At 43.3% G+C, this 19,207-nt stretch overlaps 1 protein-coding gene across 4 annotated transcripts in view; it reads right to left on the reverse strand.

The window, feature by feature from the left end:
- Positions 1-1,205: 1,205 nt before the first annotated feature.
- The window catches only part of LRRC16A (leucine rich repeat containing 16A), a 316,783-nt gene continuing 298,781 nt past the window's right edge, over positions 1,206-19,207 (reverse strand). For 2 of the 4 annotated variants that reach the window (XM_012732954.1, XM_012732953.1), the window contains 5 exons: positions 16,535-16,616; positions 15,115-15,327; positions 11,632-11,772; positions 8,948-9,094; positions 1,263-2,242 (listed from right to left, as the gene is read on the reverse strand). In XM_012732954.1, coding sequence (XP_012588408.1) covers positions 2,106-2,242; positions 8,948-9,094; positions 11,632-11,772; positions 15,115-15,327; positions 16,535-16,616 — 720 coding nt within the window. In that variant the 3' untranslated portion in view covers positions 1,263-2,105. Of the gene's footprint in view, positions 2,243-8,947; positions 9,095-11,631; positions 11,773-15,114; positions 15,328-16,534; positions 16,617-19,207 lie in introns of all 4 variants that reach the window. The other 2 variants (XM_004693329.2, XM_012732955.1) reach the window with 2 other exon arrangements.

Genomic DNA, 19,207 nt, shown 5'->3' on the forward strand with positions numbered 1-19,207 from the left:
CCATCATTGCTTAAAAATATGCAAGAGGCTTCTAGTATAGAGTCTAATTCCAAGATTATTACTCTCCGGCTTATTCTCTACTCTTGGGAATAGCCCCTCTGCTGAAATCTAGGGAGATTTTAGGTGTGGTCTCAACAATGCAGTGATCTTTTTTTTTTCCTTAAAGATTCATCTATGCATACAATTACTGGGGTACAGGCCAGAGGTGTGGGAGATGAGAGGATTCAGTAAAGATAGAGTGGGGAACAGAATAGGCGGATCAACTGAAAAAACTGCGAAGTGGAGCAACAGGCAAGACAGGAGAGGTCTGGCTATGGCAGGGATCAAACTCATGCTGCAGTAGCTGCGGAGAGCTTCATAGTGTTGTGCTTTAAGCCCTTGCGCCACCCCCAACAAAGTGAACTTGACTACTCTACATTAAGAACTTTCTATATCTCCGATTGCGCACTACACTCTAGTGGGCATGTTGTCATCCATTTATGAGTTAAGGTCCCAGCACTTTGAAGGCATTGCTCAAGAATCTGCACAAATGTCACCTCCTCAGAGTCCTCTAGATCATCATTGGTAGAGCAAATAACCCTTCCAAAGAACTCTGTTTTGCATATTATACTTAAGGGGGCTTATACTTAACAGGCTCCCCACAGCCTGTTAGCTCACTGAGGCCCAGCTTTGTCCCACTAGGTTTTTCCAACTTTCACAGCTATTCAAGGTATCTGTTTACTTTGGTACTTAGCAGGGTTACCCGGGAGAGCAATCTTATCTCCATCAGCCCTCAGGGTATCTCAGGCAGTGGCAGCAAAGTATTCAGTTTGCAAGTACTGATATGCAGCCTAAGCCTGGCACTCAATTGTGTGTGTGGAGGGGGGTGGTGGTGGGGGAAGGGGGACACATGATAAGGGAAATACTCAAATACTCACGTTACACAAAACCACAGTTTGGGACTCTTCAACTCATACTTCAAACTTGCATTCCTTACATGATTCTGGTTTGGAGGTTGTGGAGCTGGATCAAGTTTGAGTATTATGTTTGATAAATTTCATCTTTTCCCAAAGGTGAGGCCAGGCAATGAAATTACCAGGTTGCCTTTATTTTGAGTGTCACAGGTTCGATTACCTGGGAACTGTGCTTATTCTGGACTTTGGAAACAAAACACAAATTCATTACCAAAACCAATCCTACTTTCCAAAAGTAACTGGAGGTCAAAATTCCATTTGTAAAATCATTTTATTGATATAAATATACATATGAATAAAATTCTTTCAGCCTGTAATGTAAGTGAATATTTGTGAAATGTCTTAAAAAGAGCAGTATTTTGATTTTTTTACAGGTGTCAAAGTAGTCTCTCTTAAAATCACACATTAAAAGCTAATATGCAGACAGAAAGTAAAGCCCTTCAAAAAACATGAATATTCATAAAACCTCATTCCAGTTTACTATATACATTAATCTGGGCACATGGAGGAATCAGCCTCTTTCACTCTGGTTATTCACTGTGCTTGTGATGGCGTCGCCCTGGTCACCGACCAAGTTTAAATGTACAATTCCACATCCGGAAGGAGCAAGTTCCCCATGGGAGAATGTAAAGACCATACCCAAGATCTAATAGATATAATTTATACAAATTATTTATTAGTGTGCTCTGTTAATATAATTACAATGTGCAATTGCATACATCAAGAATAAATTGCTCTATCATGTCAAGTGCAGATTTGACACAGGGACACACGAGGTACCCCACGGTCAGCCAGATCTTGTGTGAGTGTTGTGTCCAGTTACTTCATTTACCTCAAAAAACTCCTCCTGCAGAGTGAACTATAGCTGCCTCAGAGAAATTCAAGTAGGGCCTATGAGATACTTGCTGGTATTCATTGAAGGCATAAGAAGGAATGCTTAGAAATCAAATGTCAAGGGTGGGGGAAGACTAAACAGATGCATGATGATTACCAAGGAGTGGATGTTTCTGTTTTCCACTAAAAAAAAAAAGGGAAAAGAAAAGAAAACAGCACCAAGAGATGAGCTCCCAGGAAGCTGAAGAGATGTGCCCTTCGTCCTCTCTGATGGCTAACAAAGCACCCTGCACATGAAGACCTTCGCGTGGGTGACCTTCACACAAAAATAAAATCTTTTTCCACTTCTTCCCCAGAGTCGTTCGATTTGCTGCCTTGCTGGCCATCTTTACTGGAGGACCACTGCTTTTGTTCTTGATTCTCCTGGGCCTGCTGGCCCCAGCTTCTCCTTGAAACTGAAACACAAAGGAAGCAAGTTGTTATACATGACTAGGAAGGCAATGCCAGTGGCCTGACCGATAATGGGGTGAAATGTAGTTGCCCTAAAGAGTAGAAGAGTTTGGGATGAACTTTCCCCCAAAACAATTTACAACGAAGAGACTGTAGAGAGAAATTAAAAACAAACCAACAAAACAAACAAGGAAACATAAAAAGAACCTCAGTCTATGAGAGGGAGGATGAGCCTCTCATAGATGTGGTCAAGAACCTGAGGTGAAAGGAGATGCCAGGCAGGAGAAGCACACCTGTGTCAGGTGACTCCTCGGTCAAGCTGCTCCCTTACACAGCAGGGGGAACAGAGTGTAGAGGAAGAGAAGAAATCCCCCACACAAGAAACCTCTGTTTTTTTCTCAGGCTTTTGAGCAATCAAATTAACACCAGACAGGTTAGTAGGAGAAAAGAACAAACTTTATTACATGTGTCTGGAGCGTCTACATGGACACAGATTTTAAAGTCAATTGGGCAAAATGAGGGTATATATCCCAAGACAAGGGATGGGACAGGAGCCTGGAATATCAATGAGGGAAGAGTGGAAAGGATGACGCCTTTGAGAAAGACCAGCTACTCTGTGACTGTAGTTTACTCTGCCCTATAGGTAGGTTTCTGTGACAGAAAATTTGTTTATGGTAAAAATTCTAACCTTGAGGAATACTTAAATTTTCATTCATCTAAGTTGTTAAGAGAATACTGAAGTGGTACTGAACTTGCAGGAGCCTCTGTTGAAATAATTTATGTGCCAAAGTTATACACATCTAGGGGAAGCCCATCTCTGTGGGGCACACTCAGCCCTAAGGTATCACTACTGGACAGATGTTCCACTTGATGCCTTTCAGAGATGACTAAGGGCTGGCCTTCCCTGCTTTGGGCACAAGATACAAGGAATGGCCCTAACGGTCTTTGTCAGACCTTCCTGTATCTCAGCCAACCTCAGTTTCATGCTCTAGGAAATGAATAGTCTTGTGAAAATCAACTAATACTCGTATGGTATTTTTTCCCCCTGCACATAGGATTTTTTTTTTAATTGTAATAGTTTATTGCTATGGTATTTTTAATTCTTTTGAAATGAACCTTCAGGTAAAAGAACTGCATTTACTGCTGCTTGTTCTGATTATCTCTATATATATAAAAGGTCCACTGACACTTTCCAAAGCAATGATGGGAGAATAATTATTGGAACAGAACCCTGGCGATAGGCCTGAACAAGTAATCTCTGTTTTGTTAAAGCAACTCCTCACAACTACCTTCTAAGGTCGATTTTAAAAAAGTTTGAACCAGGAATTACACTACAGATCTCTCTCGCTTTCCCTTCCACCTTCCTGACGTTCTTTCCAATTAGCTCATTGCTTCACTGCTACCTTGTAGTATAAAAAGGTTGGGAAATGGTTCAAATGCCATACTCCCTTATGGCTACTAAGGATTATTTAATATATAACTCATCTCATTTATTGTGCAGATGCTGCTCCTGCTGAAACTATTAAACACACATACGTTGTGTGGCTTGAATGAAGAGTGCCGTTACCTCCATCACACAGAGGTTCAAATGACCCAACCAGGAACACAGTTCTGGAAAGCCAGTAGGATTCATTTGATGTTTCCAATCATTTTAATTTTAGTATTATGCTATACAATCAATGCCAGGAATTGGCTACATAAATGTTTAACTCATTAAACAGAGCTTCAGGAAGTGAATGCTCATGGAACCTAATCATGAAACTGTAAGCATAATAGAATATATCTTTTGTCAATAAATTTTTGGTTCACTGCATTAAACTGAAATTATTCCAAATTCTGAGAAGATCAACCATTCAAATCTCTTTATAAAAATATTAATAAAAAAAACTTCTTTTTTAACCCCTAACTTTGGGCAAATTGTCAGATGGGGTAAAACAATGAATTCATATTATAATTTTACTTTTTAGCTTGTATTGGGTAAAAAAATTAAATGCACTTGATTGCCTGTTTCTTTGAAAGTCGTTAATAAGCCAGGCTTGGGGGACAAATGATTTCCTGTAACTGCTTTGTCTTTTATCACAAAACCTACTTGTTATTAATACACAGAGTCATTTAAATTGTCAGTTTATATATGCACTATAAGAGGAAGTAGAGATTTATATCTTCACTTTAAAGATAGTTTGCAGTAATCTATTCTCAAAATACACTATCTAACCTGTGAGCTCTGCTAAAAAATTTCATACATTCCATTTCAAATTTAAAGCAAATTGTTTCCCTGTATCAAATAACTGAGAGATCTATTTCCAACACTATAGTTTTGAAGGAAGAAGTAATTAGGGCAGTACATTTTTCATCTGTCTTCAGAGTAAACATTTACTCTAATTCTTAGATGGCAAAAAGTTCCACAACTTCAATTTTTTAGCTCCCTGGAAACCTGAGATCTAGTTAATATTATATGATATGATATCTGAATACTCTCTAAAAAATGGAGTGATTTGAGATAAAAAAAAATGTCTGTGTCACAGATAAAAACTAAGCTAATAACCCTAGAACCAGGGTCTTTATAGTGGATCTAATTAAGATTCAGAGCAGTCCAACGGTGAGCAACATCCTGCAGAACTCTACACCCTTCACTGTCTATCCAAGGGCTGATGCTTCTGAATCCCTGACATTGGACTTCGGAGTCCTCCAGGACTGGGGAGAAGGGAGGCCACAGCAAATACTGACAATTAACAACAACCAAAATTATAATTCGCCCAATAGTCACTGACAAATAATGACATGTCCTCTCTAGAAGACAGTCAAAACAGTTCACTATGGTGGTACCACTATTAAAAAAAAAATCCTGCAAATATTCACTTCCATTGATCAATTTCTACCAATGGTCAGTGTGAATGTGATCCTGAGACCAGTGCCAGGCTACACTGGCCTTGGTATTTTAAGCAGGCACCACTCATAGGTATGAAACCAGGCACAGCAAGATCAAAGAAGCAATGTTTCATAATTCACTTGGTTGTGTTTGTAAACCAAAGCACTGGACTTCCCAGGCCCTGCCTGCTCAAATGTCCAGCCCACTAGTACAAACAACTTTGTCGAGGAAAGTTCTTGTCAGATTTGTCTTCTAGGCTTCTGGCAGCATCTACTTGATTGAAACTAATTAGGATACTAATTACAATTCCATTAAAGTAGGTTTGGTCCGTTTTCCCCTCCATGGATGGCCTAAGTAAGATTAGTACATCTGCTGAAAGTTAAAACCCTAGAAATCTTTTAAAAATATTTATGCAACTTAGGCTTTCAACTAGCCCACCTGAACCTCTCTTTTAGACAATCTAATTTAATGCTTGACTTTTTACAGGGTTAAAAACCAGAAAAGAACAAAATAAAAGCAGATCGTTGCAGGGCATTTTTTCAGTGCAAGTATTTATTTGCACAGTTAAAGTGCTGGAGTATATCTAGACACAAATTTGTTATTGCTCCAAGTACCATTAAAATTATAAAAGATACTGGAGTAAGTGAATAAGAAATCTCTTCAACACCAATACTGCATACGTATAGTCACATACCATCTACAGTGGCCATAATTAGCAAAGAGGCTCAAGCATGAAATCTGTCGGTTCTTAAAACCCATTTGGCTTTGCATATATATTTATGCGTAAATGTATATATGTTAATTTTAAAGCTTCTGAAATATGTATATACACACACCAAATAAAAGATTCATATGATAGTTTGAACTATTCTCCACTTTAAGTTCCATTGATATCCATTATAATGACCTTAAAATAATATTCAGAAGTTGGCCTTGATTTTTGATACCTTCTGGCAAGAGTCAGAATGTCAACCAACTGTTAAATTTACTTCGAAGAATTTATATGGGGGAAGTAAAACCTAGATCTGGTGAAAAAAGTAGAACACAGCATTGGCTTACTGATTATAAACCACAGCCAAGTATTTGTTGGCTGTAACTGGATTACGGAAGAAGCAAGTTGAGATATAAAAGGAATTTCAGAATAAGATGGTACAAACAGGACATATTACACAATGGATACAAAGCCCAAACCAACTATTTTCTTCAAGAAAATAGGACATACTCAATACATCAAAGCTTAGTATTAAGTGCAGAGAGGAAATGAGATGACATTCAAAAGATGCAATTACAAATATTTGCGACAAAAGAAACATTTTACCCGTCAAATCAACATGGAAATAGCCACACAATAAATCATAATTAACATGATACAAATATGCAGCATGCTTGAGAACAATAGCTTCTGTTTGTTTCACAGAGACATGATTTAGGAAAATAAGCTGTTTTTGCAGAAACAAAGCTGCTCTTGAAAGTCATGTAAGAAGGTACACAGGGTGATTTAATAGAATTGCTAGGCTAAATACTATTTGTTAACCAGGAACTATTCAGAAAGCAGACTGCTACGAAGTTCTCAAGAGTGAAGACAATCAGTCAATCAAATACTAGGAATCGGCACTAACAAAACAAAATGAAAATATTAGACATAAATGTACTTTAATTGAAACTCTGGTAAAAAAAAATTTTGTTTTTTGGATCCCTATCAGTATTTTGAGAAATGAAGGCAGAAATGTACATCCAAGATGGTCCTGTTTAACCCCATTAAATTTTGGTGCAGAATTTTAAGCCAAAGAGGTCGTGGAAAAATCAGAGACATATTTTCTTGCTTTTCTGTGTGCTGGTTGATCACTCTGTCTTCATCTTCTTTGTCACTCTAAAAGCCTGACTGGATGAGCAACATGGCACAGGGGTGGTCTCTGATTGTGGTATCAGAGACTGCATTACATCAAAGTTGCTCTGTTAACAATCTGGTAATAGAAGTCAATGTAAACCATAGCCCCAACATAAAGTTCCCAAATCTGGAAACTTCCACGTAACCTGTCCTTTTTTAAATTTTTTCTTTTATCAAAAAAGGCACTAGCAGAAACTGAGTTTCCTATTTAATATCTAAAACAACTCTTCAGAACAACTCTCTCTTCAGAAAATAAATGCCCTATGTGTTCATTTATGCCATCTTTGCTGATGTGAAGGCAACAGATTTTCCTTGGCAACACCAGTGCAAAGAAGAGTTATTGGAACTGTTACTGTTATTGTCACTCTGCCTGACAATAATCCTTGATCTGATTCTGGGAGGTGGCTTTCATGTCCCAGGATAATTCCCCTCTGCTCCTACTCTGGAAATTAAGGGACAGATGGGTACAATCATGTCCAGAGAGCAACCCTGTAGGAGCCACACCTCTGCTGGCCCATGCTGGAAGTAGACAAGGCACCTTCCCAGTAAGGGCCAAATCAGCCTGTTTCCTTCAGGGTAAGCGCTATCTGGCCCAAGTAGAATGTTCTATCCCTACACGACTTATAGACTTGACTTTATGCTAAGGATTGACACTGGCCTCCACCGCGTCATCTCGTCAGTATGTCCTGCCCTCCAGGTAAGTGCGGGTACTCGGTGCACCCCACAGCGCTGGCCAAAAAATGTTGCTGTTGCTGAGCCAGCAGTATTGCATGCCGCTTTTTATTTATAACATCAAGGACTGAATCATGTCAAGTTAAGTCCTCTGGGAGAACGGTTCCCACCTGAAGCGTCCTAAGTCATGGAGCTGTTAAGCTGTAAGAATGGGCCACAAGAGGTTTACTGTCAACAGAGAAAGAACATCTGGGCATGGTTTCTCCTTCTGCAAGAAAGAAAAGGTGTCCTGATAATAAGATCACTTCCAGTGTCTTGCTTTTGGGGAGTTGAAGAAGATGGAACCTAAATATACTCCATTAACACTGGATACAATTTTACAGGAAGGAAAATGCCTCATTCTAGGGAAAGAAGTCCTTAATGGAACTCTGCCACATTAGAGTATTTCATATTCTTTTTCTTTCCGGACACTGAAATTTCCCTTCAAAGATTTTTCAAGGCATTTATAAAAAGTGATTTACTGGGGAGAGGATGAGAAACCACAGAAAAGCCATTTCCTCTCTGAATCAGCAAATCTTGTCCTAAATTTCCCTTTGGAGATTAGTGGTAATTTGCAAGCTGTCTCCTTTCTGTCTCCTGGAACTGTTCTCACCTGAACAGAACATCACAGAATTCACAAGGCCCAGTGGAAGACAGGATGAAAGCAGTTCCACAGAGTTAGCTGCTGTAAAATAGAACAAATTGTTCCTAGAGGTTGAGAAGTTAATTAGTACTTTTTTTCCTGACTAAAAGAGCAGAACATCTCCACTGAAGAGCAAGACACAGGTCTGCATTTAGTCACTGGTTTTTCATCAATCAATCCTTTCTTAAAAGCATGTACAAAGTGGCAGGTGAATATTCTCGAAAGGAAATGATTTCACTCTGTGAATTTTTGATTCAATCCCAATTTAGCCTAATAGGAGAGTAAAAGAACCAAGGAGGTGACACGACCTTCAAATATGAAAATGCAGCTTCGCGATCACAAACGTGTGCAAGGACCAGTTACAACTTCCAAGTAACTTGATCCACCTCAAAAGAATTTATTGTAGACGTTTAAGTCCATATTTTTTGCCCCAAATGGAAGGACCATCCTGTTGCTATTTAAAAAAAAAAAAAAAATTCAGTGGTCGATATAATCCCTGTCCCAATCCCAGAGGAGAAGTGACTCAATTAAAGTTTGTTTTTGTTAGTGCCAGTTCATAAGCGTTGGGTCGGTGAGGGATGATAATTGAAGGCTCTAACCATTTGTTGGCTGTGACTTCCTGTGCCCAATTGCATTCACCTCCTCTTCCGCAATGGTGGAGTACAGTTTTGAAGATCTTTTCCCTCTACTGGAAGGCTTGCCACTGTCATGATCTGAATGTCTTTTGTAATAATCTCCTCTTTGCACTACTGAGGAAAAGGGATCCGTTTTACCCTTTGTATTAGCAAATACATCACGGTGTTGACATGAAGATTAAAAAATGATTATTAAAAATAAAAGATCAGCTTCGCCACCCCCACTTAGGATTCAAGGAACCTGTTGGTCCTGAGCAGATACAGCATGATCTACAGAATTCAACAGCCAACATGATGGAAACGTCGTGCAAAATGAGGTGAGCTCAGAGTCTGCCCCCCAAAAGGGGCCCCCATGTTACCATTTTGATTCCAAGATGGATAACGAAAAATCACTTTCACTATGCAATGATCTTGAAGAATCAGAGCAATTTACCTGTTTCAGAAATTAGTTGGGCACGCTACTCCAAAGGGAGGCACAAAACAAGGAAATGAAGTAACCAGCATGAATAATGTACAAGAAAACAGAATGAGCGCAGCAGGAACGTTTTCTAGGGAAAAAGACAGGACTCCAGATGGCTATCATTCCCGGACACCTTAGGGAAGGAGCTGATGAATAAACTGAGGTCAAAACCTTCGCACCTTGGACATTTACAAATTGTCCTCAGACACTATGCACATTTTTAAGCCCAATGTCAATACCAAATGATACCATCAGAATGGTTCCTGGGATTAATTTATTATTCTGATTTCAAGTAGGTGAGGACAGTCTCTAGCGCTCTTCAATCCTTACCTGGAAAGATTAGGCATGGACTATTACTCCTAATACTCGCTGTTAAGAGAGAGTAAGGCAGGAAATCAGACCTCTAGCCCTGAAACTCTAAAGCACTGGAGGGCAACTCATTCATTTCTGACCACAGCCTTTTACAGAGCAGCAAAGGACTGGCTGCAAGCACCCCGCATTTTCACTCTCTTTACTACTGAGGCTCCACTGCTTCTATGCCTGGTGTCCAAAGTTATTTTCTTTATTATTAGAATCCCAATGCCCCAAAGGCAGGACTCTGAAGCACCTCCTCGTACTTTACCCCAAGGCTAACTTTTAATAATAGTAATAATAAGTTTAACATTATTATTATTAATAATAACAGCCAAGCTAGGAAGGTGTCAAAATCGAGAGGTCAGAGGACTCCAATTCTCACTCACTCCGGAAGTCTTGGTAGGCTGCTCTGGGCCTTGTTTTAATCCTGTGGGCAGCTAGAAGTCGTTTTTTTCAGAAGTGTGAAGCAGTTATCATCCAACTTCTGACTTTTCTCTTTAATCCGTTTTGGGCTGCACTGGACAAATGGGCTTTCTAGTCACTACCTCGACCTCTCCACCGCTTCCCATTTCTCCACAACAGGATTCTAGAATGCAGGCGTTTGCAAAGTTTCCTTGTGCGTGAGGACACAGTCAGCAGCTGCAGCAGGAGCGGGGGAGGGCGGGGCTGCCTCCCGCAGGGGACACGCAGGGGTGACATACTAGCTCGCCACCAGCAAAGCCTCCTTCTACACCAAGACTTCCAAAGGCTGTTGCTGTTCATATCAAACCTGTGTTTCAAATAAAATGCCAGGAGGTTGCCAGTTACCTCTCAGAGCTTTCTTTTTTCTGTTCAACAGACCTGGTTTAGCAGTTTCAGAAACAACACCCCACCTTCTTTAATTGATAGCCACCAGCTGAATAACGCTTGTCCCCACCAAATAAATCTCTGGAATGGTGAAACGCAAGCAGGCAGTGGTGCTTTTTTTGATTAGACTTCTGAAGCTACCGAGGAAGTACTCAGAAACACTTCCATTAACTTCAACCTGAGACAAACCATTAATAAAAGAAACGAAGGCAAAGCAGGGAGACATGAGAGCCGGAGGTCAACACATCCAACAAATCGAACTGGAAATAAGCAAGCTCAGGCCATCTGAACACCGGGAGACCCTATCTGACTCTAGAATTTCTTCATAAAGGGGCTTAGAGGTGGCAACTGCATGGCTCTTTATGAAGGGAGAACCTTGAAATCAAGAGTACACATTAACAGAATGAGGGAGGAGGGAGAAAGGTATATTAAGTGGTCGGGACAAAAGCCACCCCCCCCCCCACACATGCTCACTCTGCCTGACAGCAATCCTTGATCTGATTCTGGGAGGTGGCATTCATGTCCCAGCATAATTCCCCTCTGCTCCTACTCCGGAAATTAAGGGACAGAGGGGTACACTGATGTCCAGAAAGCAACCCTGTAGGAGCCACGGCTCTGAGGATGAGAAGCTGCTGGCCCATGCTGAGCAGCACAATGAGCTGCTGGGTCTTGTCTGGCCTGGGTGGGCCACTCCTGCAGCAAGACAATGGTAACTGACAGCTAGCAGAAGCTTTTCTCAGAAATGATGGAATCTAGAAACCAAGTACTCCTGGCAGGCTGAGGCAGCTAGTCATTGCTGTCTGTCATGCTTTTCAGCCTTCGTAGATGACTCTGTGTGTACCAAGTTTCTGAGCCAAGGAACTACTTGGCTCCAAAATTTTAAATTTGCAATGCTGACTTAAACTCTAAGACATGAAGTTCACTTCTAATTCCTTTCTCTTGACATGACTCTGCTTGGGGAAAGTTAACACAGACAAATGTTGCTTACCTTCCTGGGAAAATGTCCTGGGATTGGGTTGGGGGCTATGCTGGCCATCTCTCTCCTTGTCTGAAGGAACTTTTTTCAGGAGAGGTGGAAGAAGAGCAACTTTAGGGGAACTAGGGCCGGACGGAGAGTCTGGGAGGTCCTCTGAGAAGACACAAACACAAGACTAAAGCAGCCACAGAAACTGGATTCCAAAAACATGAAATACAAATGCTCAATAATTTTTTTTTAAGCATCACAGAATTCTTTTCTCCCAAATGTGTCTGCTCAGTGAAATAAAACATAAGCCTAGAGAGAAAAGTCATTAACATGTGTGGATCATCAAATCTGCGCAGATGGGAATCTACCCTGTGAAACTGAAAATTGAAAATTGAGCAGGTATCTGAAAATGTGATGTTTAAGTAAACTAGATGTCCCCCTCTGCCTGAAATAGAGGCTGTCAGATTTTCTTAAAAGATACACTTATAGGCCCTCCCTGGTCACGCAGCAGGTTAAAGCACAGCACACAGTGGCTAAAGCCACTTCTGCATGAGTTCAATCCCTGCCCCAGAGGTGACCACATGATGCTTCAGACGTCTCCTGACCCGCCCGCTGCTCCCCTCAGCAGTGTACTTTATCAGTCGGCCTGTTCTGCTCCCCACTCTGTCTCTGGTGAAGCCTCTCACGGCCCTTGCATCTCTGGCCTGTACCCCAGTTCTGTATGCATAAATAAATCAATCTTAAAAAAAAAAGAGATATATTTATAATTACTGCCTTTATCTGTTATCAATCCAGGAAAGTGGTTGTTATATCTACCTATCTATAAAGGCCATGTATACTCATACACACATATATATGATTATGTGTACTATATGTATATATATGTATACTAAACATATATATTATACACACACACACACACACAGGAGCACCACCTGAGGCCACTAGGAATAGCCTCAGACTTGTAGAACCAGAAAGGACTTTGGTGGTCACTATACAAATGACCAGATGAAATGACCTGCTAAACAAAAAAGCTGGCAAAATGACTAAGACTGCAGCTCTCATCTAGAGTAATTCCAGAGGCTAGGAAGTGTCACTCCAGTGGAAAGACATACTGACTCTATTTTCTCTGCTTTACTTCCAGCAAGCTCATTTTCCGTGTGGCACGTGTGTGTGGGTGCACACACACAGGCCAGCTTTCAGCTGGGGTTGTGCAGACGCGTACTTGCAATTTAAGTAGACTACCTGTGACCCTATTATCCACGGATGTGACAAGACTCTGAGGAATGGCTACCTACCTCGATCACTTCTCAGAACTGTGGCGAGGACATGAGTACTTGAAAATGCCTGAATTCTCAAGTGCTATAAAACCATCAGCTTGTAAACACACTTCTCCACCTACTAAGCACTGAGAAGCAAATGAACCCATGCAAACAAGCTAATATTAAAGCTTTCTGCAACAGAATTTCAGGAACCAGCTAGTTTTATATTCAGGATCAGCACCTGGGGAGCCAAGAACCCTCCAAAGTCGATGAGGTTTGCTTTCTAAGTGCTCTTTCCTTACTTCAGACTAGAGATTCACTGATAAAAATGCCAGACTGTGATGGAGCATTCATCATTTAAGTAAAAAGAAAAAAAAGCAAAAATTAAAAATAATTTTCTTTGCTTCTACTCTCTCTCTTCCTTCTTTTATGAAGACACTTTGCATTGATCGAGAAAACTGTTCCCCAGGCTCATAAGCTGTGGCTTGTGGGAAAGTTCTAGTGGACTCAGAAAGCCCTGAGTGATCTGCCTCAAGGGGTGGTTGCTTGAGGTGACCTGAGGGTTCCTTCCTATAGTGGCGTCTCTCCAGAGACTGGGGTGGGGGTTCCTTGAGATGCCAAGGGGTGTGAAGACCAGAGGCTGGCTTCCCACTTGGTGAGTAAAAGAAACATGAAGAGAAAAGAGGGCAGATCCACTGATAGACTGAGTTTGGGCACAGGGGGTCTTACCCTTTTGCTCATTATATCCAAGTTACCTGCATACTGAGGCAAGACTATGGTGAGCTGGGCTTTTCACTTCACAGCACACATCCTCTCAGCAGATAGCAGTACCCCTGGAGGCCTCTGTGTCTGACTGCTACTCACTAGTAAGTGATTTAGCAGATGTCGTGTCTCCGTGCCTCACGCTCCACATCTGGAGAACAGGCGTATGTGTGAGACAGTCTACGTAAGAGGAATGGCGAGCTGCAGGAGGGGTCACTGTGAGTCTGTAGCAGCAGCTGGGCTGGTCCTGTCCAAATCTCTGGGCCACCACACTGACCATCAGGGGCCGCAGCAGAGAAAAGCTTTAGATCCTACTATGATTGTCTGCAATCTCCTGGAGAGAGAAGGCAGAGAGCCCACCTGCTGGGCTGGAATGTAACCCATGTATACCTGCCTGGGGGTAGCCTCGCCCCGAACAGCTATGATGCGCTCTACTCCTGCCTACTGGACTTACCTTTTAACTATCTCCATCTAACTCCTTTCCTGGAGTCAGGTATATTCTCCTTTCCCAACCTGGCTTGCCTTGCTCCACTACAACTAGTGGATTCATCCCTAAAGAGCAAAGGTCCCATTAGTCTGAGCTGAGGCCTCACAACATGAGACTAGTGGGAGTTTATCCACATATAGCACTTGGAACAATGCCTGGAACAGAGCTAAGGCCCCAAGGACAGGCATAGTCAGACCCCCCACATCTTCATCCTTGCTTGCCTTCATTTTTGTTGTTTAAAGATTTATTTATTTGTGCATACAGAACTGGGGTACAGAACAGGCAGATGGACGAAGTCCACTGCTGAAGGGAGCAGCGGGCGGGTCAGGAGAGGTCTGCCACGCCATGTGGTCACCTCCGGGGCAGGTAGGAATCGAACTCATGCGGAAGCGGCTTTAGCTTCTTAGTGCTGTGCTTTAACCCGCTGCGCCACCAGGGAGGGCCTTGCCTTCATTTTATGGGGCAGAAAATGAAGAGGTGATAAGGGGTTCATTAGCGTACCCATTCTACTTTTATGAAGGTTTGACAGTTCTTAGAAGAACAGAAAGCTGAAAGGAAAAAATAAACTTGGTAGAGAAATGAGGATGTCGCAGCCGAGAAAAAGGCACTGCCTGATCCATGTCTAATATCGCTACGTTCCTTCTTATCATGAGATGTCTCTCAGCCTGGAGCCAGCAAACTTTCTGGAGAGAGGGGCAAAGGCAAAACATTTTAACCTTTCAGGTGAAATGGCCTCTATACTGCACCTACTCATCTCTGCATTTCAGCCCAAACAGCAGCCAGCCACATGAACACGCTGACTGTGCGCCAGTGCTGAACCCTTAAAATTCCACTGAACAACTTGTGCTTTTCCGATTCACGTTCCTGTGTCCCCTTGGGCAGGCGACTTGTGACTCCTTCCTGCAGACACCCCTTTGCCCACATTCACCCACAGCCCTTAAAACCCTCTGTGCCATCCCCACCTGGCCACCCGGGGGACAGTGACCAAAACCTTACCCGGCCGCGAGGTGCTTCTTGGTTTCTGCGGGATGGTGGGCCGAGCAGCCAGGCTGGGCTTGGGGGACTGCAGCAGGGGCTTGGAGCTGGTGAGTGTGCCCGAAGGGCTCCGGGACCTGGAACCCACTTCCACTCTGGATTCAACTTTGGCATTCTTCTCTGGCGTTCCCACGCTGAAGCGACTTTCTGGAAGACCTGGGTGTAGTTTAGGCACTGGAATGCAAATGGGCATAGAAGACCCACCTGGCTGTCAACATCCAAGGTGAAAGGAAGACTCCCCTGGGGGCTAGACGTCTGCTACCAACTGCTGCACTTTCCCGCTGTCATTTCTCATCATGGGCGTTTTAGAGCAGAAACACACCCTTCCAGAATGCTCTTATTCTTTAAAAAATAATTTTCAATTGCAGTAACACTGCATGACAACATTACATATATTTCAAGTGTGCCACATTGCAAATCAGCCTGTGCATCTCAGGCCTGGAACCGTCACTCAAGTTCAAGGCTAGCCGTGGTCATACCATGGACCCGTTTACCAGATTTACTCCCACCTTCTCTTTCCCTTCCAGTAACCACAACTTAAAACATGACTGGAAAAATAAAATTCTTTGTAGGAAAGCAATGGCCTTGCTGGTCTGATGACCCGACTATGCGGTCAACGACAAGCCCTCCTGGAGTACAGCTGTATAAGCAGCCACAGGCGGATGAGCTACTGTTGATTTATTTGAAGCCATTCGCTCTTGCCTGGGTCTGGGCTTCCGGCTGTAACCTCGCATTCAGCAAATACGGGCCAGAAATATCCTGTCAGTCCCTGTCTCCACCTCCTTTGCTACCTGAATTAACCAGCCAATTGGCAAAAAATAATGGGGCTAAATATGACTGTATTTGTTGTATGAACTCTCGCTGCATGAAGATACCAACGGTAAGCACAAGCACATCCCAAATAGGTTCCTAGTGACCATTAGTAAGTGACTTTCTGGTTTCCATCTAAGGTACTTGAGAGTCTATCTGTACCTGAAAAGCCGGGGGCAAAGCACATTGGATCTTCATGGATATTCAAGCAGAAAGAGAAAAACATTCTCTGGTGTCAAAGGAAAGTGTCACCTTCCACATTGCATATATGGATTATTTTTTAAACTATCAGCCATGTCCCCACCTTCCTGTCTTGCCAAAGGCCCACCAGTGGGATTCTTCTCAAGGAAGTTTCTTCCCTCTGGGAAGCAGAAAAGGGTGCTGGGTTCAGGCACAGGTTTGCAGTGCTGGGAGGTGGTCACTGTGGAGCTTTTGTCAGTCAAAGGGCATTTTTTTGGGTAGAAGCTGAGAATACGTAACACAGAGGCCAGTTCTTGCTTTCTGAGCTCTATTTTGCACCTGTCAATCAGGTGATTTCTGAAACTGGGGTGACAGAAATAGCTGGACTTACCTGCCCCACCTCCATCCGGCCGTTCTGTGCTGCTCAAGGTCAGGCTGGAGGAATCCTGGGAGATGGTCTCATTCCCAAGCTTCTAAAAAAAAAAGAATCACATGCCCCGACCCAAAAAGTGCATGTTAATTTACAGACAAGTCAAAAAAAAGAAAGCAGCTAGCAGACACCACCAAATACAGCCCTCTGGCCTCTGTGAGTGTGCCTGGTTCACCATCTCCCTGGAGCACACCTGTCGGGACATCACTGTGGAGACACACTCTGTTCTGTAGTAACAACAGGATTCTGGGGTCCAGTGTGGCCAGGTCCCTAAGAGGGATGTGGGTTCAGGGAAGCCACCGGTGGGTGACATTTCCTGTATTCCTGACTGAACAAAGGTGTGGGCCCTGCAGCTACCCACAGCGGGCACCCCATTCCATCGGGCACATGGCCCTGTCCAGGTTGGGGTCCAGTTACCAAATGTGAAAAGCAATGGAAACCTTTCCTATCTGTATCTAAAATGGTAACAAGGTCCCTGAAATGGGCCAGCCCTTCTTCGGCAATGACGCAGAACCAACCCGAGCTGTTGTTTAAGGAGCAACTGCAAAGGGCTGGTTGGGGTGAAGTCATGCAAGAAGAGTAGCTTCAGGGGCAGGAATGCTGGGCAGCAAGGGCTAGGAAGCTGAATGCCATTGCCGTGGGGTGGAGCTGTAGCTGAACAAGTTGGAGTTCACCCTCTTTTCCTTGGTGCAGAAAGCCCAACAGGGTGTGAAGTTTTATTTTTTTTAAGATTTTACTTATTTATGCATACAAGAACTGAGGTACAGGCCAGAGGTGGCGGGGGAGGGCAGGGAGAGGATTCACCTGTGACAGAGTGGGGAGCAGAACAGGAGATGCACTGAAATATGCTGCTGAGGGGAGCAGTGTGGAGACAGGAGAAGTTTGCCGCACTAGAAGGGTCAGCTCCTTGGCCAGGGATGGAACTCAAAGCTACAGTGGCTACTGATAGCTGTATAGTGCCGTGTTTTAACCCCTTGTGCCACCAGGGAGGCCCCAAGGAGTGAAGCTTTAGATACAAAAAACCAAGAAAATAAAACCTGGCATTTGCTCCCTAAGAATCCTACTGACAAAGATGCCCCACCACCATCTCCTGCCTCCTGCAAAACAAGGCAGGTGGCAGACAAGGCCAGGAAGTAAGATGTCCTAAGACAGCCTGACCTTCATCCTGTCCATTTCTGCTCGATTCCTGCATGTCACAAATGTAAAAAGCAAATTATCTGCTGCCAGTTGTTTTTGCAGATATAGGAGGGATTAACCGAAATGCAGTTCGGATCTGACTCAGAGCAGTGACCCATCTGCTGCAGCCTCGCGCTAGCGGCTGTGTGGTCTCTGCACAGAGCAGGCGGAACAGGGCAGGCCCAGGAATTACGGAGGGTTCAGGTGCTCAGCCTGAACAGTGAGGCTGCTGAGCCAGGAGGTCTCTGGGAAGAAATGGGATACCAGCACCAGCTCTCAAAAGGGTGTGTAGCTTGGCATCGTTGTGTGGGAGTGAGCTCAGGGAAAGGAGGCCCTGGCAGGGCTGGAGGTGGAGAGCCAGGACCACTTGGCAAGGGTGGAGGTGGGCGGTGGGGGCTAGCCACCAACTCCAGGGTGGAACCAACTCTAGGGTGGAACCAGCAGGGGGCCCTGGAGGAATGGTGATTCCTGAGCTGTCCAGAGGCTGTGCCCTCCCCAGTCCGCAGTGCCAAGTGCCTGTCCTGGCAGAGACATATATCTGGGCATAGGCGAAAGCAATAATGTGGACATTTCAACAGCTTTAGCACGAGGGGCACTCAAGCAAGATGCGGAGGGCACAGATTTAAGCAGACACCCTTTCAGGCTCATGTAAGGAAGGTGAGCCCAAGTAAGAACCTTTTTAAATTCTGCCAGACCTTGGGGTGTTCATTCACCCACATCAAAATAGAATCCAAGGAGTCATTTTTAAATTTCCCTTTCACATTTTCTTGAAGTAGTCATCACTCCCCAAAGTGACTGTGCACAACAAGGATAAAATACTAAGTGGAGGAAAGATGGAGTCAATGAGCATTGACACCTGTTACGCGCCTTTGTGAATAAAATACCTTTTCAATTCTTTTTTTTAAAAAAAGCATGAAGTGTGAGTAAAGAGAATCACTCAAGAGGAGTGTGAAGAGACTACATATGCATATATTTAGCAATTCTTATATTGCTAAATGATCACTGATTTTTATATTGCTAAATTTATAATGAGTGTAGTCATAGAAAGCCCTCCCTGGTGGTCCGACTGGTTAGAGCACAGCACTGGGAAGCTGTCCAAAGCCACTGCAGCACGAGTTCAACCCCCGGCCAGGGAGGTGACCCACATGGTGCAGCAGACCTCTGCTGACTGCCCGCTGCTCCCCTCAACAGTGTGTTTCTATACATCTGCCTGTTCTGCTCCCCACTCTGTCTCTGGTAAATCTCTCACTACCTGCACCTCTGGCCTGTACCCCAGTTCTGTATGCATAAATGAATGAATGAATGAATGAATGAATGAATAAATAAATAATTTTTTTTTAAAAAAGAATGTAGTCACCTAAAGTTATTATTATTTTTTTTTTTGAAAAAAATTTCATTTTATAGTACTGGCTTGAACTTGAACACCTATAATTTGTATTACTGCTGTTGTTCTAAACG

Source organism: Condylura cristata, unplaced genomic scaffold, assembly GCF_000260355.1.
Source record: "Condylura cristata isolate star-nosed mole 26May11 unplaced genomic scaffold, ConCri1.0 scaffold00037, whole genome shotgun sequence".
NCBI classification, from domain to species: Eukaryota; Metazoa; Chordata; class Mammalia; order Eulipotyphla; family Talpidae; genus Condylura; species Condylura cristata.